At 37.5% G+C, this 25,501-nt stretch overlaps 3 protein-coding genes across 5 annotated transcripts; 1 reads left to right on the top strand and 2 right to left on the bottom strand.

Annotated features, from left to right (window-relative positions):
* The first annotated feature begins 8,028 nt into the window (after positions 1-8,028).
* LOC107303833 lies at positions 8,029-11,674 on the top strand. Of its 3 annotated transcripts, XM_040521641.1 has the most exons (4): positions 8,029-8,373; positions 8,450-8,547; positions 10,483-10,534; positions 11,448-11,674. In XM_040521641.1, the coding sequence occupies exons 1-3, from the start codon at positions 8,060-8,062 to the stop codon at positions 10,500-10,502; spliced, it is 432 nt and encodes a 143-aa protein (XP_040377575.1). In that variant the 5' UTR covers positions 8,029-8,059; the 3' UTR covers positions 10,503-10,534; positions 11,448-11,674. The 3 variants fall into 3 exon arrangements, with proteins under 3 accessions (XP_040377575.1, XP_040377576.1, XP_040377574.1); XM_040521642.1 differs by lacking the exon at positions 10,483-10,534; XM_040521640.1 differs by lacking the exons at positions 10,483-10,534; positions 11,448-11,674 and having other exon boundaries at positions 8,450-8,940.
* A 374-nt stretch (positions 11,675-12,048) lies between these two features.
* Positions 12,049-14,646, bottom strand: LOC102708505 (B3 domain-containing protein Os03g0622200-like). The gene is given in 5 exon segments (XM_040522110.1): positions 12,049-12,342; positions 13,239-13,468; positions 13,762-13,911; positions 13,914-14,196; positions 14,515-14,646. Coding segments are annotated over 5 exon segments (1,089 nt in total).
* Positions 14,647-22,743: 8,097 nt separating this feature from the next.
* On the bottom strand, positions 22,744-25,044 carry LOC102717233 (putative B3 domain-containing protein Os03g0621600). The gene is made up of 4 exons (XM_040521781.1): positions 24,937-25,044; positions 23,779-24,151; positions 23,520-23,680; positions 22,744-23,201 (listed from the first exon to the last, which is right to left on the bottom strand). The coding sequence occupies exons 1-4, from the start codon at positions 25,042-25,044 to the stop codon at positions 22,875-22,877; spliced, it is 969 nt and encodes a 322-aa protein (XP_040377715.1). The 3' UTR covers positions 22,744-22,874.
* Between the last annotated feature and the right edge of the window lie 457 nt (positions 25,045-25,501).

Genomic DNA, 25,501 nt, shown 5'->3' with positions numbered 1-25,501 from the left:
ATATATATGTCCAGTAGGTTAACTACAAACTTGGCTTCAATATTTTCTCGTATCTCTTTTTCATTTAATACATTTGGTAGCTCTAGTTCTAGCTAGCTGTTTCATGAGAGCCAGCAACTTTTATTTTTTATTCGCTCTTATTTCTATATAGATTTATAATTGGTTTGTATCATGCTATTATACTTTCTGTACGTGATGCATGGATGATATTGGATGGATTCGGCCGGCCGGGGACCGGCTGGGCTGTTGCTTGCTGCATGCAGCCTGCAGCCGATCGATCTGCACGCATTTACGTATATACACATACGTACGGCAACAAGACATTGGACAAGTTGGCAATATGCAGCATACAAACTATAATTGGTTGGTGAAATTAAGCCATGTGTGTCCGGCCCCTACCTCTGTGGCCGTGTGCCAGTTAAAGACCGGGCCATATATCTTTAATTGCTCCCACACCATTTATTTCCAAAGGAAAAAAAATTACTATCACTCTATATCTCTCGTTCCGGACAATATCGACATTAGTTGTCTTCAAAATATATATTTGACTATAATTTTTTGTTAAATATATACAGTAAACAAAAGTACTTTTGAAAGCTCATTGATCTATACATGTTTTTCTAGTGTTTTCAAACTAAATATTTTAAAATTTATTTATAGTAAAGTTTGGCCTTAATCTTATCTAAAACGATAGGTGTAATCAGCATCTTCTGGCTATATAGCTAGAGATCATTTTTTTAAATTATTTTTCTTAGAACGGGTACGTTTTACCGGTCTTGTTTGAGACATCGGCCCTACACAAACCAGTTCATCAACCTCTATTGCTGGATTTTATGCCGGCACTGATGAGAAAAGGAGCATCTGTGCCGGGACTGGCCTCGTCACTGATTGATTTCCACGAAAAGAAAAAAGAGCCGTCTCGATTTTATTGAGTCAATATTGCTTCCATATATAGGAAAAGAAATACATGAAATGGTTATGACACGTCGAACAGAACAGATTTCTTAATCCCAAAAACATATATACTCCATCCATATGTTTCATAATATAAGTTACTTTGGATTTAACATATAGTCAATCTTCTTTAAGATCTGCCCACCCCCGTGTAAATGTGTCATGGATCTGAATGGCTCATCGAGGTCACTAATGGTGTATTTATCGTGTCGGTTATAAATCTTAGCCAAGCCTAATTAAGGGCCTGGAAGATTGGGAAATACCTTATATTTGTTGGTTTTAGATGAGCGACCGACACATCTAAGCCGTCATCCTTTTAGTGTTATGCGCTAGTGATCGATATTTAATTGCACATATCATTTTGAATGTTTGTTTATTTGATTAACGTGATAAATTAATAATTTGATAAATAAACCTTACAAATAGTCTAGATATATGAGGAAGTGGTCTAAACGATGCAGATGGAGATTTTCTTTTTCAGAAATTTTATTTTTAGAGGCTTCGAGCAAACACGTGCATTCACAGCAAAAATATTAAACATAATATAATAATAAACAGTTTAATTAACCTAGCTTCTACTGTCACATAATACAATACTAATGTCATTGCAGATAATGATGTACGGTTTTGAGCTGTGTTATGTGCATGCATCAGCAATATGATGTACTTTGTAGTACTAGATATTAATTTCTTATGGTGGCGAGTGGCGACAGCAGGCCACACACAGCTAATTAAGGTCCGGCATCGATTAAATCATGATTGGGGACAAACTTTGTGGTGATTCAGTTTTTCTCAATTATTTCTACGGAAAAAAAAGGTGACGAGACGTGCGACTAGCTACATAGTACTCCCCACGGTCAATAATATTTGGTGTGAGATTTGGTCAATTTTTTAAGATCTCAATAAGTATTTTTTTGTGTTAAAATAAAATTTTAAAACCTAATATGTTTATATATCATTTGGCTTATATTTAAACTAATTATTTAAGAAATAATTGATTATCAAAAATTTACAAGTTTAATCAAATATTATTTCAGACAACAAATATTTTTGATCGGATGGCTGAACCAAGTACAGTACAAAGATAAATAGAGATAGACAGGGGTTTGTTAGCTAAGGTAGACAAAAAAAAAAAAGCATGCATGGATGGATCCATCGATCAGTCAAAATGTGCATTGATAGTGCAGATACACATAACTTTGCTTTTCGATTCCTTTTTGATCGGTCATATGTAATAAGTGGAGCAGCAGCTAGCTCGCATGCATAAATCTGTCTGCCTCCGAGTGTGCATGCCAATGTGCGTGCTACAATATTTATCAGTGCGGAAATGCATGGCGTACTAGCTACCAATAGCATGCATTCAGATTCATGAGGTAACAAGAACAGTTTCTCTTTAAGGCCCTTCAGTTTAGTTCCCAAATTTTTTTTCTAAAAACATCACATCAAATTTTTGACACCTAAATAAAGTATTAAATATACATAAACATTAAAACTAATTATACAATTATGAGAAAATCGTGATATAAATCTTTTGAGTTTAATTAGTACATGATTAGTCATAAGTGCTACGGTAACCAACATGCACTAATGACGGATTAATTAGACTTAAAAAATTCGTCTCGCGGTTTCCAAGCGGAATCTAAAATTTGTTTTGTAATTAGACTACGTTTAATACTTTAAATATATAACCGTACGTGTTGATGTGATATCTCTCCTAAAAAAATTTTCAACTAAACGCAGCCTAATTTCCTCCATTAAGAGAGGTACTTGTGGTACGATCCATATATATGCATTCATCAGAACTAAGGTATCTTAGGACACGCGCATGCAACCATACAGTACTCCCTCATGATTTTGTATTTGACATCGTTGATTTTTTATCTATATTCAACCATTCGTCTTATTTAAAATTTTCACATAAATATGTAGAATTATAATTATAAATCATGCTTAAAGGTCTTTAATAATAAATCAAATTATAAAAAAAAATAATTTATAAGTATATAATTTTTTACATAAGATAACGGTGTTAAAAAAAAGACAGAGGGAGTATGTCTCTCGAACCTAGGGGGACACCGCCCGCTAGCTAGGGGAACAACACGGCCATTCTACTTCACTGCAAGAGTTGTTGGTACGACATATTTATCCCTTTGCTAATAGCTAATTCTTCCTTACAATTAACTTTGCAATCTGACCGGTTTGTAGTAAATCCATATATATTGGATCTGTTCTCAAAAGGATGATGAAATACGTGTAATCCAAGGGAGGAGCTAGCCCTATTTGTAGCTATCCTCCCTTGCACTGATCTACTCTGGCATGCTAAAGGCCCAGTCCGGCAAAGTGCAAATTCTTTCTTTTGTTCGTCTTTCACTGCCGTTGTTGGACATCAGACCTACTCAGGCGCGGCATTGATTCTCACTACGCCTACCCCTTCTATGCCCAGGATTCTGAGACAGCGAACCACATCTTTCTCGAATGTGTGTTCACTGGATAGATTTGGCTCTTGGTTCTAATAGTCACAGGATGTGCTTCCATCTCTCTCTAGGGTTGCCTACCTTCAGGACTGGTGGCCTTCGTCGAGCCCTCATTCCGAAGCATCTGAAGGCTAGCTTTGACTCCCTTGTCCTTCTCATCTCCTGGCAGCTCTGGTTGGAACGCAATCATCAGGTTTTCGATCACGAGCTTTCTTCCCTCCAGGATGTGCTCGAAGCCATCCGTTCGGAGGGCCTGATGTGGTCCTCCGCTAGGGTAGCACCCCTTGGCGCCATGTTGGGAGATTAGCGTAGTGTAGCATGTGTGTTTGCCCCTCTTGGGCGTTCTGTAGGGAGTTTAGCTTGTTGCGTCTGGGCTCTTCCCCCCTCACGTTGTTTCCCTTAGGGGTCCCTGTTAGAGGCCGGTCTGGCCGTATGTGACGTGTATCAACACTCCTTTTCTTCTAATATATTGACGTGCAAATCTTTTGCGCGTTTGAGGAAAAAAGAGCTATCTCACAAAATTTCCAAAATATCCACTAAATTAAACACATTTGGACCCGTTGTTTACTATGCTATGTAATTGAGATAAAAATAAAACAAAACGTTAAATCATGAATGTATATAGCAGATTTGTAAAAAAACTCCTCCATATATTTAAATAAATATATAGTTTAAAGAGTAATGGATAAAACATCGGAGACTAAAACTCCTCCGTATATATTTATCTGGCATTCCTAACTTTTCCAAATGTTTAGCAAAGCCAAGATTTAGTCATTGCCAATTTTTTTTATAAAGATAGACTAGCATTTTGTTTGATTTTTTTTGCTAGAGTTGTATTTTATCTTAGGCTCAATTCATATGAAAGGTACACCGATGTGGAAGGTAATTAATGTTGGTTTTAAGATTGGTAGTGATAACGTCCTTTCAATTAGTAGGGACTCAAATTTAAAATTTGGACAAGGAAAAAAAGTAAAACATATATATTTGTATATTACCACCCTAGCTTAACCGTATGCATACATACTTACTTACATATACATATATACACGTATAATTTGGGGTGCCAATTTTTTTCGTTGTAAATGAAATACATCATATTTCTCTCATTCTATTGTCCCACAAATACACAGGTTTATTTACAGCTATAGCTGGTGTTAAATTAAAAGTTCACGTTCGAAATTCTTGGAGTTAAGCGAGTTATGAATATTCTATACTAATTGCCACACTTTGGATTATAGTTTGGGATGCTACAAATCTAATTAAGTAAATACTCCACTCCTCATGATGGCATGTTTGAACGCTTTTCACTTGGACGCATGGTCCACAAGCAAAAGCAGGACCAATTAATGGATTTTTATACTGCGTCAGTCGCCCAGACAAGTCCAGAACAAAGCAGGACCAATCGCATATAACGGCATCAGTGTTACTTCTCTCTCTCTCTCTCTCTCTCTCTCTTTTATTAAAAAAAAAATCTTCTAAGCAAGAACAAATCTAGCTGTTTCAATTGATTAATTTAAACCCCAGTACTGGACCCTGTCCCTGGGCTCGTTGTAGCTGCTAATTAACAACCTTTCGATCTGTCCCAAAAGAAAGAGATGGACAGACATACTTAATCTCATCATAGCTTTGGGATCAAGTCAAGAAAGAAGTTGATACGTACGATTAATTAAAAAAAATGTACTCTCTCTTTTTTTTACGCCGTTGATATTTTAATTCACATTAAACCCTTCGTCTTATTTAAAAATTTTAAATCATACTTAAAAGTTACTTTAGTAATAAATTAAATTAGTCAATAATTGTATAGATTGAATAAGACGAAGATCAAAGATCGACGAGTCTCGACAGCGTAAAAAAAAAATCGGACGGAGTATCGGCTAGCTTTCTTGTTGCAGAGGGGCCGGATGATATAAAATAACTGGTCCATGCATGCATGGTGACATGCATGGTCCAACAAAACATTAATGGATTATGCATATGCACATGTATAGACGTATCTAGCTGGCCAGCTTGGACATTTAATAGATGTGAATTTATATATACATATGTTTTCAGAACAATCGATAGATATGCAAATTAATTAGTTACAGTATCATGTATCAACCCGTGCATCTGTATGGATTTTATATATGAATTGATGTAGGAATTTCAATTTCTTTCTATGCATCATTAGGAGCACTCACTTGACGGGGTTACTGATCATTAGTTTTACGTTAATTACTTTCAGTCCAAAGTACGACTAATTTAATTACTTTTCTGGATTTCACTAAGTGTATTAAGTGTACCGATTTAAATCATTCATAATTTTTTTTGTGTGTTCTATGCCATGTATGCTTGACCCTTTCTACCACAAAACTTTTATCTTTATGCACAAAGCAGTAATTTTATCTAAAATATCATTAATTTACCTGTAAATTGTGTTTTCTGACTTCAAAACAGAACCTAATTTTGGATTTGCATAAAATTTAATTTAATTCAAAAACTGCCATGCAGGCTTGATATAAATTATGTAATCATCTCTAAGATTTATGTTCAATGCTCGGGTTCATACATGTCATGGCTGCTGGGTGTTGGCTTGATGGTTAATTCCAATTAAAAAGAGAGGCCTGTTCAGTTTTTAGTTTGGGACACTTGACAGGTACTAGCTAGAGTGTAGGATTGGTACTTTGATTGAAAGTGCTGGGATTTTGGATTCGCTTTTCATCATGTGAAATCAAGCAGGTATCATTAACAGCCATAAGCTATATCAGTTCGACGGATTTTGGACAGCAATCGTAAAGATGTTTCTTTTAGACAATCCTAGTCATAAGTCATTGGTTATATCTTTTATATATGTGCTCCTCTGTCCCAAAAATAACTTTATTTTTCACTATTTTTATACACACCAATATAAAAATAAAAATACTAGAGAACCCTCCATTTCATTAAATACAAATGCAATTATCCTATATTTTATCTATTTCTAATGTATTTATTCCTTTCACAAACTCTAATATAACGATATATCAAAATGGACATGCATGAGAATTCCGTCGGAGATGGTCGCTGAAGATGACCTATGGTACAGAAGACAGCAGTGCATAGATAGAGGGTGGCAGTGAGGTGATGGATGAAAAAAAAGGTTAACTTAACCCTAACATGAATCTCAAAAGAATGTTAGGCGCTGAAAAATTGATAAATGAGTTGGGCTTTTTCAGGCGACTGTTCAATGGCGAGCACTCAAAGATTTCAATATTTGTTGGCGGAATATATATCTATATATATATATATATAGGCTTAATCGTATGCTTTTGTCCTTCGTACGGGTACAACTATATATATAGTACACTATATGTACGTAGGCAGGATTTTTGATATAGCGTGTGTATTAGGAATTAAAATTAGTGAAATCAAATGAGAGAAAGTTGTGATTGATTTAGAAAAGCGAGTATGTGAGAAACTTTAGTGCTGGTTGATTGTAAAAAAATCGTTGTAGAAATTATTATATTATAGAGTAAATTCTAAATCTTATAGGACAAGTCACTCCCTCTATTCCACAATAGAATACTCTCTCCATCCATAAATGTTTGACGCAATTGATTTTTTATATATGTTTGATTATTTAGTTTATTCAATTTGTTTATAAAATATCTAAAGTATATATTATGCATAAAAATATATTTAACAATAAATAAAATGATATAAAATAATTAATAATTATGTAAATTTTTTGAATAAGACGAATAGTCAAACGTGTATTAAAAAGTTAACGGCGTCAAACATTCAGAGATGGAGGGAGTAATTTTTAAGCCTTTCCAAATTCATAGCAATACGGCGCGCGCACACACGTAACTATATATACATTTAGAAATAGCTAAATAAATAAAAAATTATACAGTATCAGACATTTCGAGAGACGGAGCAGCAATGCATAGTATAGTATATAGCTAGGAACTCCTCGGGATCGATGAGCTCGCAGTCCAAGGTACGTTACGCCTCTGTTAAAAAATGAATTCTTTGGTTTCTGTGTCTAATGTTTAACTATTCGTTTTATTTGAAAAAATTTTAAAAATTAGAAAAAAATTAGTCACACGTAGAGTACTATTCATGATTTATCATCTAATAAAAATAAAAATATTAATAAAAAAAATTGAATAAGACGAATAGTGAAAAATTGAAGGTAAAAAATAAAAAATTGGTTTTTTTTGAGACGGAGAGAGGACTATGCATATGCATGTTCTTGTTCAGGTTCGTGTTCGTGAGGAAGCACGCGCGCACTGTTGATCGTTTGTCTCCTCTCTCCACGCCGGAGCTAGGACTGTCCAAGAAACCAAGAAGATACCCGGAGGCGTTCCAGTTCATCGATTGCTAGCTGCACTAGTTCGTACGAACAGGATGATTCTTTTCGCCTTCTTTTGCATCCTAGCTAGCGAGAACGCCTGACGTATCCAAAATTCAATGTATTTATCACTGATTCTTTTTTTCGTGAATAATAACGAGAAATTTGACCCTGCTGTTCTTGATTTTTGTTGAACCCTAGAAATTTACATCGAAGTTGAAAAAAAATTCAAGATCAAGATTCAAGAAGAGCACCATGGGCTGAGCCCAGTCTGTCTGTCTCTCTCCCATGTGAAGAAAGAAGCCCATGGCCTGCAATGGTGGGTTTGGAGAGCCCATCACCGTGCCGCCGTCGTCCTAAAACCCTAACATTCTCCGGCCTTGCGCCGCCGCGTCAGCCGTCGTTCCGTCTCGATCCCACCTCACCGCCGGAATCCCGCGCCGGGCGTCCGACGGATTGCAAGGCCATGGCGTGCCGCGGCGCCGCCTCCCGCTCCTTCCTCGCCGCCGTGCGCGGCCGCGCCTCCTCCTCCTCCTCCGCCTCCGCCTCCGCCTCGCGCATCCGCGCGGCTCCGCTCCCCTCCGCCCCACGCCGCCGCGTCCCGGCCTTCTCGCCGTTCGCTGCTGCGAGGTAACCAGAACACAGCGCGCGCGCACCCTAGATGTTGGATGGCGTGGTGTTGACGGGTGGGTTTTGGCCCGTGCAGGCCGATGGCGGCGATGATGGGGTCGCCGGCGGCGGTGGCGGCGAGGCTGACCGGGCACCCGTCGGCGAACGTGCGGGCGTGCTGTGAGCTCTCCCAGGGTACCCACTTTTGCCGCACTTGTCAGGATCGCTAGCAAGTTAGTGATCATGAATCGTGATACAATCAACCACCATCTTATGGCATATATTTGTTAGAATCAAATATTGCATCTTCCATTCTAGATACGTACTTTATGTGTTCGCACAATTGATAACACCCCCGTGATGATTTGTTAATTATGCGTTGGTGGAATGGCCAGCTAATCTTGGTTCTCAAGCTTTTCTTTGGGTGGGTGGTTGTGGGGTGCTTTTGATGAGCTTCTGCCATATATGCAAAGCTGCTTGGAATCTTGATTTCGATGTAAAATTATTTGCTGGACTGTAGACCGTCTTATTAATAATATATCAGCACTGGAATTACTGAGAGTGGCTAAGGTTTTCTCTGTTTGAATTCAATTGGTAGACCGTGATGGTGTATTTGTGCCTATGTGTAGGGTTATCTATGAAGCTTAAGTTAGAATTTCCATGTCCATTGTTTCCTGTTAGTAGCTGTTTGATCAGACTTAAATTGTATGGGCATTACTATCATAACTAGCTGAGGATTGCAGTTGTGCATTTGTTTTTCTCCAAGGTTAAAAGAACTGTAAGCTACTTATCTTAACCCAAACCATAGGTACTCTAGTATGAACATTCAATCTAGATTAGCAGTATAACAAGTTTCTTATGTGACTTAAGCATTACAGGGTTGTGGTACATTCCTTGTATGCGGCCTTATAGACCTTATTTTAGAACACTTCCTAGAATTACTTCATTGTGGTGCTAACTCTCTGTGCCAGTGCTTGAGAGATTGTTGCCAGGTGAACATAACTATTCTTTGTGGGTTAAATTAACTGAACTGATGCTTACTTTTTTTTTAAAAAAAAGAACTTCACTGATACTATTTTCAACATTTAGGAGATTTTGACTATATAATCTCATCATGCCATGAAATCCGATTTCTTTTGTTTATTCTGTTGTTCAATGACCAAAGTGAAACACTAGAGTGAGGGCTTTATCCTATGCTGTCTTTTAGTTTCTCTTTGATCAAGTTGCATTACAACTAATATAAGGACATCAAAATTGGGATTTCATAGGGGGAAATGGGAAAGATGGTTGATGAAGAGGACATAAAGAATGATTTGGGATCCCATTCCCTAAGATGCTGTATGTCCCCCCTTTCCCTAACTGTTATGTTTTATCAACAAACAATTGAAGTTGTATAATAAGGATGTCCATTACTCTTAAGGCACAATTATGTGACAAGTGTACCATTCTAGGGCTTACTGGTATGTTGGATTTACTGCTAGATGGCCTTGGCAGTTAAAGGTTTTGATGGAGATAAATTTGATTGTATATTCCCCTTGAAATTTGGCATATATTGTTACTTAGCGTTTTTATGTGCCATGTGAGATGTTACTTTGCGTTTTTGTTATGTTAATTGTGTTATGGCTATGTGACCTACACTTTAATGCGTGATAATATGGGCTAGATGTATCATTGGTACTTCTGCCCCATGCTCAATGATCATCACTGCAAACAGTAATAATGCACATCCAATGACTGTAACGGAATCATGGGAATAAACTTGTTTTCTTTGACACAATGATACTGGTATTTCATGGCTTCTGTATCGGTTGCAGTTACTATCATTGAAATGTTCCATTGTTACCATCATGTTATACATTGTTTAGCCATCCCTTGCTTTGTGATTCCTTCTCTGATTGGATTGTCTAAACTATTTATTCATGTACAATATAAGAGAGTCCTGTTCCTGTTTGCAATGGGTTTGTTTGCTGTTGCTGCATTATTTTTTTTTTCATTTTGACTGCATAATTTGTGCTAGTCACTGCTTTGTTAGCAAATTTTCTCCATGTAAATTAGCTTCAAATACACTTTTTTTTAAGCAATACTGAATGTTTTGTTGACTTGAGGATTTCTGTGGTTGGGATCTGTTAGGAAATGGAGATGATGCATGACACGTGGGATGCCAGTTTAAAGAATGGTGAAGGTGCTAATGTTGAAGCACTGTACTTCTGTCATTTTATTAATCTTGACTTGTTGAGCAATCAGCTAATTCAATCCATATAGCTGAAAAGAAATAGCATATTGGTTTACTGGGGTGAAATGGTGAAAAATATAAGTTTTATATCTAAGTTCCTTTATCTTTATAATGTCATAAATTTGGGCCGCCAACACCTTTTTTATATATACATCCTGAGACTAAAATTCTTATGTTTTTCTTCAACAATAATATTCTTAATGCTTGCTACTGGCATATCTTTATTGCAAACTAGATGATGCTCCGTGCTTTGCTACAGAATACATGGATAAATATACATTAATATTGCAATGATGGATGAGTATATGTTGAAATATTGTGAAAATGATCTAGGGGATGACAATTTGACATGTTTGCATATTAAGCTTTAGAATCTAATAAATTATAGGTGATATGGCATGTTGACATGAGCTTTAAAGATATAATAGTTGCTAGTGAGTGATGATGTAAGATGTTTGCATGTTGAGCTTTAGATCTAGTGAGTATACAGATAAAATCACAAAGCCTAGAGAACATGTATGTACCCAGTACCCACTAATTTTGATGATTGGGTCTTATATATAATATGTTGAAAGTTGCAGCAACATTTATGTATTCAACAACTGACATTGACTGTACCAATGTCTCTGTCAAGGTTTTCCAATTATGTTCATTTTCAAGAAGAAACATTTTTCGACCATGATGTTATCATAAATCCTCCAAACATGCATTGTAATATCAGAATTCTGTTTCTCTCCATTTCATATATTATTGACTTTATCATGCTAATTTGGTGTAATGAAAGAACTAAATTATTGTCCCCATCTTATTATGTATTCGTTTTTTATGTCCAGCCTACATGAAATGCCACCTCGTTTTGCAGGTAATTGAGGCTTGAACAGTGCTGTCCTTCCTCTGATATGATGCGATTTTTTTTTGTGGGTTACAGAACCTTTCTGGCTCGTTTCCCCTGCCTAATCGGAAGCTATTAGAAACTCCCTATTATTAGTCCACCAGTCCCCAAATGAAAACATCAGTCAACACGATTTCGACATTATAATAATCCATTGTTAACACTTACTCCGTAATTATGTTCATTTTGTTGTGAAATGTTGGCTGCATCGCTGTTCCTTTTCATTCTGTTCTTATTTAAGATATTCAGATCTGTGTAAAAGTTGTCGCCGCATTTTCATGTTCCTTTTTTTTTTCTGCTGCAAGCATTGTGGTTTTGTATGAAGTGAATGAGATACACAGAACAACTTTATACTGATGTTCATCGAGATCCCATGCACCACGAGATCTGCGTCCATTGGACCAGAAGAAGAGATGCAAGCTTGGCCATCACCAGGTACGTACATTCATACTTACGTTACATAGTGGTAGTAGAAAGATAGAATAGATACACACGTTGGTCAAAGCAGAGGCGACCAGCTGGGTTCAGTTCACCGGTTGGGCAGCTGCAAATCCAAACACACGGCACAGTGTCAGCGCAGCAGCACGAAACAGCCGCGCACCCTCCGGAGGACGTGCACGGTCATCGTCGGCCGCCGGCGTCGGCGGCTGCCGGCCTCGTCGGCCGTCATGAGCTCGAAGAGGCAGACGTCGTGGGCGGCGAGGCCATTGTCGCCGGCGAACTGACGCCAGCCGACGCCGTAGAAGCCGCGGGTGTTATGACGGTGCACGAACATGACGCGCCACTGGGCCCTCCTGCTCGCCCTCTCCAGCACCACCTCCTTCAACGCCCCCAGATATTTTCCGGCGAACTCCGGCGACATGCCCTGACCAAAAACCAAATACCGTTTCTCACCATTCCAGCCAATAAACGAAATGAAAACTGCAATATAATGACATGCAATCCGGATTCATGCTACTGCAAAGGGCTACAGTAACCGGAATTTAGACCATTGGATTAAAACAAACGGACCAGATCTACTGCTACAGTACTATACAGTATCACCCAAAAAATATTGTGTCTGCAATATATTGACACTTTAGGTATTTTTGTTACTATACTCCTCACATGAACAGCGGACAATCTGGACCCAATGACATGAGCTTGACCGAAGTGTTCTCTGCTGGTAGTATACAAAATCCATAACCGTTTTAAGAGTTGTAGTACCAGTAGGAAAAAAATATTATACTGATAGTATTTGACGTGGTAATGTAAATAGATTTGATCTATTAGATTAGAATAAATGAAAATGGTATTGGTTACTTCTGCCATCAGCAGAACATGGTAGAACCTCTAGGTGACTGGTTTGTAGAGGTTGCTTAGATGAGGCTAAACATTTTAGCCACGTATCACATCGGATGTTTAGACATCAATTTGAAGTATTAAACATAGACTAGTAAAAAACTAATTTCATAAATGAGAGCTAATCCGCGAGATGAATTTTTTAAGCCTAATTAATCCATAATTAGTAAATGTTTACTATAGCATTAAATAGACTATACATAGAGTAATTAGGTTCATTAAATTCGTCTCGCGAATTAGTCCACGATTATGGATGGATTTTATTAATACTCTACATTTACTATTTATAAAATAAGTATCAAACATCCGATGTGATTAGGACTTACAAACAAACACTCCTTACGCTCGAAAAAAAAATATATACCTTTCTGAACTGAGCAATGACGGTAAAAAAAAAAAGAACTAAGGTGAATCACTTGCCAGAATGCTATAACGGCTGGTCCGGATGTGGGCGGCGTGGATGACGTGCACGAACACGGGGTTCCCAGGGTGAAGCGGCACGGGGAAGCGCGAGATCTCCTCCTTGTCTTCCTCCCTCAGGTTGTACTCGCCCACCCGCCCGTTCCTGCCGAAGTAGTACCCCCCTTCTACCACGCCCTTCACAACATCTTCGTCATCGTCGTCTTCCTTCGCTTCACACTCATCTTGATCTGCAGTTTGGCACATGCACAGACTAGATTGAGTTCCATCATCGAAAAGTATTTATCTTTTACGATAAGATTTAGTTACGCTTATAAAATTTCGACCATCGATAATTTCTCATAAATGATTAGGCTAAATACAAGGGCTTGGAAAAAAAAGATTAGTCTAATTACAAGAGAGAAAAAATTATATACGAAAAGTTTTAACCAAATCTTATCCTAAACGATAAAAAAAGTAAAGTTTTAATCAAATCTTATCATAAGGAAAAAATACTTTAGGACTATAGTGTCGCGTTACATACCTGTGTCATCACTGAATAAACAGCGCTTACATGCTCTGGGGACGCTCCTGCCGCTGTTCCTGTGGAGTGTCATCTCCAGGTGGTGGTGGTGGTGATGGCCAATGTCAGCATTATTTCTGCCTCCTCCACCAGCTCCGGCGTACTTCTTCCAGCTCCGCCATGGCTCTCGGCGAAGTGCGGCGACGCCTTCTCGCAGCCGGACGGGTCAAAGATGAGCACATCGAAGGAGGAGACTCCGCTGTACCTGAAGAGCAGGCAGTCGCCTTCCTGTACGCTGTTACCGTCGACGAACTCCTTCCAGCCGGACTGAAGAACCACCTCGCCGGCGCCACTGCTGGCGACTCCGATGCTCCAGGTTTTGCCGCTGGGGGGCCTCAGATTCACTTCCTCGGAGATGTGCCCGTTGAAGTTGTCTGCAAATCTAGCAGGCACGGTCTGCAATAGTGACAGGTCAATTGGTTTAGCTCTTTCTGCCATGCTTCATTTTTTTCTTCTGAGGTATAATCAGGGATCCACGCTTGTGTTTACCATGGAAACACATTCAAAAAGAAAACTTAGAGAATGAGTTATTTGCATTTTAAACTTTTATTGGTTGTGGTAAAAACTGAGATTACATATTCAGGAGCTGATCTACAGGGTGCGGTAAAAACTAGAGAATTTTTTTTTTTAAAAAAAAACACGACAATGCATACAGATAGATATTGCCCAAGCTGACTCCATATAAACGGAAGCTAGCTTGAGATGATTACTCACCATGCTCTCGGTGAAGTCCCCAGCCATATGCTTCAAGAAGTGCTTACTGTCATCAGCCATATGGCTCCAGTAGCAGTGTTCTTGCCACTCCTTGCACACACTGCAGTTCTTGCCCATTTTGAGCGTGCCCATTTGGATCAGGCCGGAAAGGAAGAAATCAAGAAACTAGGCAGAATCTCAGAGGAGAAAAGGAAAGAATATCGGGCAGAGGTGCTCCAGGGACTTCAGGCTATATAGCGATAGTTCCAGTGGAAACATGTGAATCTTTGGACTATATGGGTGATTTTTGGTTTTATTTGCAATAAAATTATTATATACATGTTTTTACTAATCTAAAAGCTTTTACGATGAAAAAATTATCAAAATCAACTTCAAATTTATGATTAAAAATTTAAATTTTAACTTATAAGTATAAAAAGAGAAAGCAAAAAGACAGGGCATGAAGCACATCGGGCTGAGTAACCACTAGGATTCCCGTTACCGCGGTAACCGGGGCCTCTATAGGAAAGTGGTAAGGGATGTCCCGTGGTTTTGAGTTTTAATTTAAGGAGAATTTAAAAATTTTAAAAAATTTAATGGAAAAACATATGTTGTATAGGTTGATATATATAGTATAGTTTTGTTAAAGAAATTCATGAAAAAGTGTATTTTTAGCGTAATTAAAAATCATAACCGAGAATTCTGGAGAAAAATTTAAAAATAGCTTATTGCAATAATATTTCGTAAGAAGATGGTTAAGAATATTCTGTTGTTAAGTCATTATTAATTTACACTAGACACCAGGGCACATAATATTGAAATACAAATATATAACGATAGATATAGGGAAATATGTATGAAGAAAAATTATATGTGCATATTAGTACATACATAATAGTTTTGTTCTTAGTAATGGGTAGTAGGTATAGTTGTGACGCAGCAATCAAAATGAAGTTGTTATGCGAATTATTTGGTGAAAGGTGATATGACAGTGTATGTTGTAAGTTGCAATGTCAAGAATTTAGAAAAGGTCATGGTCAATTTTTTCTTTTTTTCCATTAACATCTCCTAAATGTCACAAATAGAGTCACAAAATATGTTTTCTATTTTTCCTGTATTTTTTTAGATTTTTTAAAGTTTTTTTTTGCATTTGACATCTCACAAATTTTCTTGTTTTTAAACCTTCTTTTCCTCGCGGTAACCGCAGTTTCAGCTACAAAAACCGCGAGGAAAACCACAGCTTCCGTCGTTCTCATGCATGGTTCCGGTAAGCATTAGCCACGATTTCCGTGCGAAACCGGCGGTAACCACGTTTACCGTGGAGATTTGAATTCAAATTTTTAGTTTTTAAATTCATCATGATTTTTATGATATCCGTGGTAACCGCGCTATCACCAAAGCCACAGCAGGGGTGTAGCCACGGTAAGTGAAACCCTGGTAGCCACCAAATGGCAACACTCTAAACAAATTTCTAGTCCATCCGTAAAAAATGTCTTCATTCTTTACCTGCTCACGTATACATGCAAAAAACTATAGACTTTAATACTCTTTATTTTTTTTGAAATCCCAATACACTTATCTCTCATTTTATTTAAAAAAATATAAATACATTTATCCCCTACTTTATCACACTTCAATATAATAATTGTTTAGAAATGAAGTTTTTTAGGGCAAACATAGAACTAAAAATGTAAAAATGTAGTCTTTTTGGGTGGAGTACGGAGCTAGTAAATTCTCACTTTTAGCTTGTGGTTAATTAGTTTAGGTCATTATAGTTCCTTCGGTTCTAAAATATGTCATTATAATTTATGAAATTTAAACCATGCCAATACAATTTTACAATTATTCGAGATACGTCTCTAATTACCTTGTGATATATTTTTCAAAATATTTGTACAAAAGTGTCCCCCATCTCCTTTAATCCATTCTCTCTCATAATCATCTTCTCCATCAATTCAAGAAACTCTAGACCATGGGGGAGGAGCATAGAGACGGGCTTATAGAGTTCGTGTGGAAATTTTTGTAGAAATATTATTTTTTTAATGGAAAATCGCAAGATTAGAGGCCACGTACCCAAAATCGCGAGAATGAGGGCCTGTCGACGGCCGGCAGGTCGATTGGGGACTTGTCGACATACGGCATGTCAACAGGCCCCTGTCAACATGCGGCATGTTGACAGCCCCATAGCAGCATGTTGACCCCATAGCAGCTTAATCGTAATTCGGACTGCTCATACAACTTAATAACAATCGTTATTCGGACTGTTCATATAACTTAATAGCAAGGTAAAAATTGTAGTATATTGTAAATTCAGCTTGGTAGTTTTGGTTTAACGGTAATATTTATTAAAATATTAGCTTAATTTAGTACTAAATTTAACACTAAATAATTTACGATACAACCAAACAGGTCATGTTCGGGTGATAAAACCATAATACAACTATATATTGATACAAGTTATGAATATCCTAATTATGTAGTTTTATATAGTGACATGTAAGATTGTCAAAGTAAATAAGTACAATTAGTTCTCAATAGATGTGAACTTAGCAAATATTACCGTTAAACCAAAATTACCAAACTGAATTTACAATATACTATAATTTTTACCTTGCTATTAAGTTGTATGAACAGTCCGAATAACGATTGCTATTAAGTTGTATGAGCAGTCCAAATAACGATTAAGCTGCTATGGGGTCAACATGCTGCTATGAGGCCTGTCAACATGCTGTATGTTGACAGGGGTCGGCCTATCAACATGCCGCATGTCGATAGGCGCCTGTCGACATGCCGCATGTCGACAGATCCCCAATTGACCTGTCGGAAGTCGATAGGCCCTCATTCTCGCGATTTTGGGTACGTGGCCTCTAATCTTGTGATTTTCCATTAAAGAAATAATATTTCTACAAAAAATTCGTTCGTGCGAGGGTGGATGAGTGCCCTAGGACGGTGCAGAGGAAGCTAAGCATGTCCATGAGGCCTAGCACCTCCACAACGGCACTGGCCTAAAGACGACAACAACATCTCATGCTACTTGTAATGGGCCTTGTTGAGCTCAGCGATGAGCTCCTATGTGGCAGCATAGAGAATAGGGCAATTATGTGAGACCGAGTCATCCCGCTATGGTGCACACTAGCTTAGTAAAGATGTATCAGTGCTACTTGGTGTGAGCCCCTCCTAAACATGGATGTGAGGTCCTCACCAGCGATGGCCTCCTTTAATAAGGGCCATAATCAGGCCATTAGGATCCTTGTGCTGACCCCTTTTCCATAATACTCCTTCTTGGAAAAACAATAACAATCAGGGGAGGAAGCAAGGTCTGCCACGCTTAGTGTCATGTCATGTCCTCAACCTCTAACTTGTCCCCAACCACTACCGCACACCATTGCGGTAAACATATCACCGACCCAAAGTCTAGACCTATATTAGGCTCTGCATTTAGACTTCTAAGGAGTCAACCCTTCTCTTGTCACCCCCTACTGCCATGGCTATAAAATCCAACACCACATCCCTTTTTTCCTTCGCTTCATCTTGCCACTACCACCTATAACCATTGATCCCCTTTGTCCCGTTGCCTCCTAACTAATTGGCTCATCATGACACCACCTTCGTCTTCCCAAGCCTCAACCTATCGTCCCCAAGGGCAAATGTAAGGTAATTCTCTTAGCGTAGATTTCTTTGTCTATGCTTTGTGAAATTTGGTTTGTGGGGTGGGAAGCGGTGATAGAGTCAGATTATGTGACTTGATGGATTACTTGGGTTGTTTGAAATGGACCTATGTGACCCGAGATGTCGGTATGGCATCACACGATGCATAACCTTTTTTTTTTGGAAAACACCCTTAAAGACCTTGATTTTCATGACATCACCACAAGATATTGGTCATACCCACAGTTGGGCCCTACTTGTTAGCAAGATAGAGGCAGGGGAGGTGAGGCACCACGGAGCCGATGAGTTCCACGGCGTTGCCGAGTGGCTAAAAGAGAAAATATGGAGGAAGTCCTACCTCTACATTACAACTTATTATACATATTTTATATTAAAAATATTCTCATGGTTTTTTCCAATGATGTCTTTTTAAGTTGTTGGTTCTCTACAATTATTACCACTATCATGAGTACCATATATGACAAACGGTAGTGCAGTACATTGTGGATCTAGTGTTCTAAGGGCAAATTCGTCTTTTTTAATAGAAATTGAGGCTAACAGACAGATTGTTGACATCAATGGTATATTATAGAAGTTCAGCAAACTTGAGGGTATATCATAGAACTTAACAAACTCGACGGTATATCGTAGAACAGTGATAAAGACAGTGGCACACAATAGATTTTAGACATTACCATTCGAGATGGAGGTAGTAGGTAAATAAATGAGCTATAGTACTACAGATGGATTTGGTTCAAATGCATTTCGTAGTGTGACTATGATTTAAGCAATTACACTATTGGTTAATTGATGTAAATACAAGGGTTCGAAAATTTTGTGGTATCGTTTACGTAAGAAAAGCAGGGCAGGTTTACTGCAGCATAATAATCGTGGCACTTTATCTTAGTGTTTCGTTACGACCATTGCAGTTGGCATTGTACGAGATCTCAATTTGTTTCTTATAAAGGCCCGTTATTTTCGGCATTAAGGGGGTGTTTGTTTCTAGGGGCTAAAGGTTACCCTCTAGTCACATCGGATGTTTGGACATTTATTATAAATAGTAAACGTAGTCTATTAATTAAACCCATCCATAATCTTGGGGTAATTCGCGAGACGAATCTAATGAGCCTAATTAATCCATGATTAGCTTATGTGATGCTACAATAAACATTTGCTAATTATGGATTAATTAAGCTTAAAAATTCGTCTCGCGGATTAACACTCATTTATGAAATTGGTTTTTTATTAGATAATGTTTAATATTTTAAATTAGTGTCTAAATATCCGTTGTGACTTTAGGCTAAAAAGTTTAGCTCCAACCAGGGAGACAAGGGTCGATCTTGGAAAATATAAAATCTGTACTGCTACTATTGGCAGTGTTTATCACCTGGCACTCACTAACCTTTTTCCGTACACCCCTAGCCGTGCATCGGAACCGAAAAAAGCACAAGTGACATGACACGAAAAAAGCACAAGTGTTTATCACTTGTTAATTTTTTTAATACTGCTGAAAAGTTGTTTAGATCGGGCAAAAAAAACATGTCACATGGGATATTTGATGCTAATTTAAAGTATTAAACATAGACTAATTAAAAAACTAATTTCATAAATGAGAGCTAATCCACGAGATAAATTTTTTAAGCCTAATTAATCCATAATTAGCAAATATTTACTGTAGCATCATATACGCTAATTATGGATTAATTAGGTTTATTGGATTCGTCTCATGAATTAGTCTAAGATTATAGATGGGTTTTATTTATATACTACGTTTACTATTTATAATAAATGTCTAAACATCTGATGTGATACATGTTTTCAGCATTTTCGCTGTAATTTCACTGTTGGTTGTAAGGGGTTATTTGGATCAGTGATATTTTTTAAGTTCTTATCGCATCGGATGTTTAGATATTAATTAGGAGTATTAAATATAGACTGATAACAAAACTAATTGTATAAATAAAGGCTATTTCATTGGATAAATTTTTAAGCCTAATTAATCTATGATTAGCAAGTGTTTACCGTAGCATCATATGTGCTAATCATGGACTAATTAGGCAATAGATTCGTCTCACGAAATAGTTCAGAGTATAAGGTAAATTTTATTAATAGTCTATATTTAATACTTCTAATTAGTGTCAAATATTCAATGTGATTGGAATTCAACGTGACAGGAGTCCCTGTAAACAAACAGGGTCTAAGTTGTACCGCTTATTAACCAACAAAAGAATGGATCACTATACAAAACCATTGTTGGAGACACTCGCTAATTTTACAACCGGACCGAACGAAAGGCCATTTGTGAAAATAAATAGTATTAACCTGGTTAAGTCCTATCTATGAAAATCAATTTTAATAGGCGACCCATCTATGAACACTTCGTGCAAATAACACTTTTTTGGTAGGCGTTCCTCTTTAGCGTCGGACTACCACAACGTTGATGCTATATTATATATGTTACGGAGTATTCAAATTAGTTAGTTAATGCATTAAACCTTCACTATTATATATGTCCATGAGATTAAATTCTAATGTAAACATGGCCATGACTTGCTTAGCCTATGATATGCTGTTTCCGAGGCTTTAGTCCGATGATTCTAGTTTTGGTATTTTTAATATTACGGATAATATGGTAACAGAAATAGTTTAAGCATTTTTTCAACCATTTTTATCCCAACACTAGATACTCTATGCTTCTGAGATGTAAAACAGGGAATTTATAGAAATTAATTTCATAGGGATTAGTTTAATTTCTTGGAAATACTTTAAATTTCTTTGCAGTTTGTAAATTACCACTATACCATGGTGGAGATCACTGAAGAAAACACCACTAGCATTATAGAAAATGACGACAATGATAAAAAAACGAATTTATGGTTGAAATTATCTTGAGACGGAGGGATGAGCAAATAATACAAGGGTCATACTTTAAGCTAAAAGTTTTTAGGCAAGATTTGCTACGAGGGCATCGAAAAAACACGTAATTAGCCGATGGACATCGTAAGATCACGAATTTGCTGTAGGGTGCCATAAAAATATGATAATTAGTTAGTAGACACTCTGACCATTATTTTATTAATTTTGGAGTCAAAAATTTTAAAAATAACGAGATTGTCCTCGGTGGCCAACCCGTTATGCCGACTGGATCCAGTCGAACCAAACCTAGTCGGTCTCAACGTCGTACCACACCCAAACCCTAGCCTACAAGGTGACTAAGCAGGCGGCAGCGGCGACCCGGCCACCGAGGACAATCTCGTCATTTTTAAATTTTTTTACTCTAAAATTAATAAAATAATGGCCGAAGTGTCTACCAGCTAATTACCATATTTTTGTGATGTCCTGCAACAAATTCGTGATCTTACGATGACCACCGGCTAATTACGCGTTTTTTCGATGGCCTGTAGCAAATTTTGCCATTTTTAAGCCATAAACAACACGGTTATCAATGTTCAAAATTTTTCATGGCTATTTGCTGGAAATTTGGAACCTCAATATTTAAATCAGACTCAGTGCTCCCAACCTATGTTTAATTAAAAAATAAAAGAAATGCTAAGAGGTACTACTAAATTTCAGTGCAAATGCGACTTACATACAGAGAAACAGAAAAGAGAAATTGTCGATGCAAGATATCGGCAGTAAACTTACGGCGATGGCAAAGGAGCTAGAAAGTTAATGATGGTAACACGAGTGTTTATACGGTTTAGATTCCTGTCGTGTGGTAATACCCTAAATAGATGGGATTCCTTCCAACTATTTAGCCTCCACATATATACTGATTAGGGAGTAAGACGAATGTTTTTAATAGCTCGGGAGTGTGAGTGAGCCGAAAATTGGTTTAGGGGGTTAAGTGATTTGCCAAAATAGTTGTAATGAGTGGGATAGACATTTTTAATATAAATATCATGATGTTAAATTATATGAATTTGCAAAAATCGATGATCAAAGATCAAAATAACTTTGGACAAATAAAAAACGATGGGGCTGACTCCGATGTATTTTAGTTGTAGTAGAATTTAACCACACCGTTGATTTATTTTTATCGGACGACTGTGATTAAATTATACTATCAAAACAATATTAGGTGTAGTAAAAATTTAAGAGGTTAATATCGTCTTTCATATTTATTGTGATCCTAAGTTACCTAATGGGATGCCACGGCAGATTGGACTATGCAGCCGTCCAATTAACGATGCAGAGTGGAAGTTGTACAAAACTAATCTCGTCCAATTAACGATATAGATTGGACGAAGAAAAGAATAGAAGCGATCAAATAATTAGCAAATATAAATCAAATAATTAACAAAGTATAAAAATATCATTTTTTAATCAACAGACGACTAGCACTAAAATGCACCAGAGCATTGCCGAAAAACGATAGATAATTTAAAACAAGGGCACCAAAAGAAAATTAGAAACAACTATTTTAAAATAATATAGTTGGCAATCACCATTACGTTAGATGTTTTCGCAGATGAAACGCTGTGCGCCCGTGGAAATGTTCGTTTTTTCACACGCCTTACTTGTTGCCGGCAATGATCATTTTCGTACTAGTGTAAGTAAGATACATGATGAGATGACCAAGACACGAATCGAAGTGGTAAATTACGGCCTGTAAATTGTACAGTCACACACGATCGACCAGCGCAAAAACAAAGCAAGCCATGACTAGGAGTAATAAACTGCTGATACTACAAGGAAACCTGTCACACAACATAGATAGCGTATCAGCAAAATCAGAAAAAGGAATTCCACCCACAGTTGCAAGAATCAACAAAAGCAGCAGAGAGAGAGGGAGCCCAGTTCGTCAGATTTTTCATTTTTTTTCGAATGATGTGGACATTCATCACGTATTTCTTCTCGTTTTCCAGTAGCTGGAAGAGGCAGATATCCCCCGGGTGCAGCTTGTTGTCACCTGCAAACTTCTTCCAACCTGCCAAAAGCCTTTTCGAGTTTTGCGTGGTAACGCAGCACCGCACGTTCCAACATTTGCCATTATGCTGAAGCACCACTGTTCCATCCTCAAATGGGAGATATAAATCGCCGTAATTTGCAGAAATTACCTAATTACAAAGGGAAGATGTATTTAGCCATGAAAGCTGAAACAAAAATGAAATAAAATACAACTAGTAAATATAGCCTGTCTCTTCCATCATATAACCTTCTATGGCAAAGGATGAAACTTTGAGAGAATACATTACAAAATATGATTTTTTGAAGAAAACAGAGGACAAGAGAAACAACTAAGGGCTTCTTCGGATCACAGAAATTTTATAGGAATTTCAGAGGAAACAGTTCAATTTCTTCACAATTCCTGCAAAATTCCTCCAAACCGAAGAGACCCTAAGAATACTCATCCAAGAACAGAAACTTTAACTCACCACGGTACAAGGAATTCCACGAATACTGCTGTTGTTCATAACATACCCATAGATAGGGGTTTCAGAATGAAGAGCTTTCACTTTCTCTGTCAGTATCTTCCTCTGCAAACGATCAAGATGTGTGCGTCTTGGGAGGATGCAACCCGGTACAAGATCATCTTCTCAAGATGAAGCAACAACATAAAGCAAAACAAAAAACAAAAAACGATGTAAAGGGAATCAAATTGCATTCTTAATTCTTTTTTAAGTTTAACATTACTACTTGTATGACCTGATGGCTTCATTGGAGACCTGGACAGCTTGTTTGAGTTTTCCCTTTGCTTCCGTTTCTTGTTTTCATTTTGTTGACTGTGAGCAGCATTTTTCTTGACAAGATATGAACATACTTTCTCGCAGCCATTTGGATCAAAGATAAGAGTCTTCAATTGAGAGTGCCCACTGTACTTGAATACCAAGAAGTCCCCAGTTTTCAGATCATGGGCACTAACATATGAAGTCCAACCTGACTGGAGGAATACCCTGCCAAGATCCTTGGCGACTTGAACATCAAAGGTGAGGCCGTTGCGTGTTTCGAGTTTAACAGATTTTGGTATTTTGCCCCCAAAATTCCGCAGAAATTCATTTGGTATTGTCTGCAGCAACATAATAAACACAAAGCACAGCTCTTACTGGAGAGGAAGCAGACAAGCAGTATAGTATTCTCTTCGTTCCATATTATAAGACTTTCTAACCTTACTTAGATTTATATATGTGCTAATGAATCTAGGCATATATACAAAACATATACATTGGTATATTGGTGAATTTAGATAAATTTGGAAAGTTTTATATTATGGAATGGAGAGGTTAGCTTTTTCAAAATCGAGAATACGGGATAATTGTCACTGTCTATATGAAAATTAAGTACGCCTCATTTTCATGGAGCTAAATTACGAAATCATGTACGGTGTTACTAAATTAATTAAGAAACTGAGTATAGGGTTAGTAAATTAATTACTTCACTCATGGAAGTTCTGTATTAGAGAATCGCTGTTGAATATTCTGAGGAATCAATAAATAATTGCTCTTCATCCAATGGTTCACAAGCGATCCATTAAAAGCAATATAATATGATAAACAAATAAAAAAATGCATGAAAGCTATAAAAATGCTTTCATATACTCTAGTTTCAGTGTAGCTAACTAGATTTTTTTTTTTTTGCATATATTGGAGATGGACTTAGAAAAGGTTGAACTGCATGTGTTCATTAGTTTGTCATAAATCAGTTTAGTAATTCCCTAATCTAGTAAAGATTAGGAGTCAGATACAAACAGAAGTTCGAATGAAGTTGATGAAATCGCTAACACGCATTCACTTCATAGCATTTTAAGACTCCAAAAAAAGTGCAGAAGTGATTAACCATGAACTCTTTGCTTACCATGCTTTCAGCGAAGTCACCAACCATGATCTTGAAGAAATGCTTATCTTCCCCATTGGTACGGTTGCAGTCGAAATATGCACCTCGCTGCAGACTCCCTCCTTGCATCCCTCACCAGTCACAGCCTCTCTTATATATTGCAACCACACACATACATACACAGAAAAAAGAAAGATAGAGCTAATTAAGCAGCTAGAAACTGGAGAAATTCTAACTAATAAAAAAACTCATACTTTTCGTCAGACTTGAGGATACATTTTCTGATTTTCCTGAAAGCTAGTTTCGAAGACAAGAAAATGCATCCGTGGTCAGGAATCTAAAGAGACAGATGCATGAGGGATGAAGCTAAAGATCGAAGCTGTAAATAAAAGGATTTCGGATTGACCAATGATCCAAACCTTGTCAAGAAGCAGCCACTAGACATATATGTGCAGGACACGGCGCTGCAAAACTGGTTGTTGCAACCCTGCAGATGAACTGGAGATCGATCAGTAGCCCTTCTGCTTCTCGATGCCTATGAGCAGAGTATATAGCAGAGGACGAGCTGCATTGAATGCTACCAACT

The sequence above is a fragment of the Oryza brachyantha genome, chromosome 3 (genome assembly GCF_000231095.2).
Source record: "Oryza brachyantha chromosome 3, ObraRS2, whole genome shotgun sequence".
Taxonomy (NCBI): Eukaryota; Viridiplantae; Streptophyta; class Magnoliopsida; order Poales; family Poaceae; genus Oryza; species Oryza brachyantha.
Note: the sequence above shows the minus strand (reverse complement) of the source record. Positions and strands in the feature narration are given on the sequence as shown.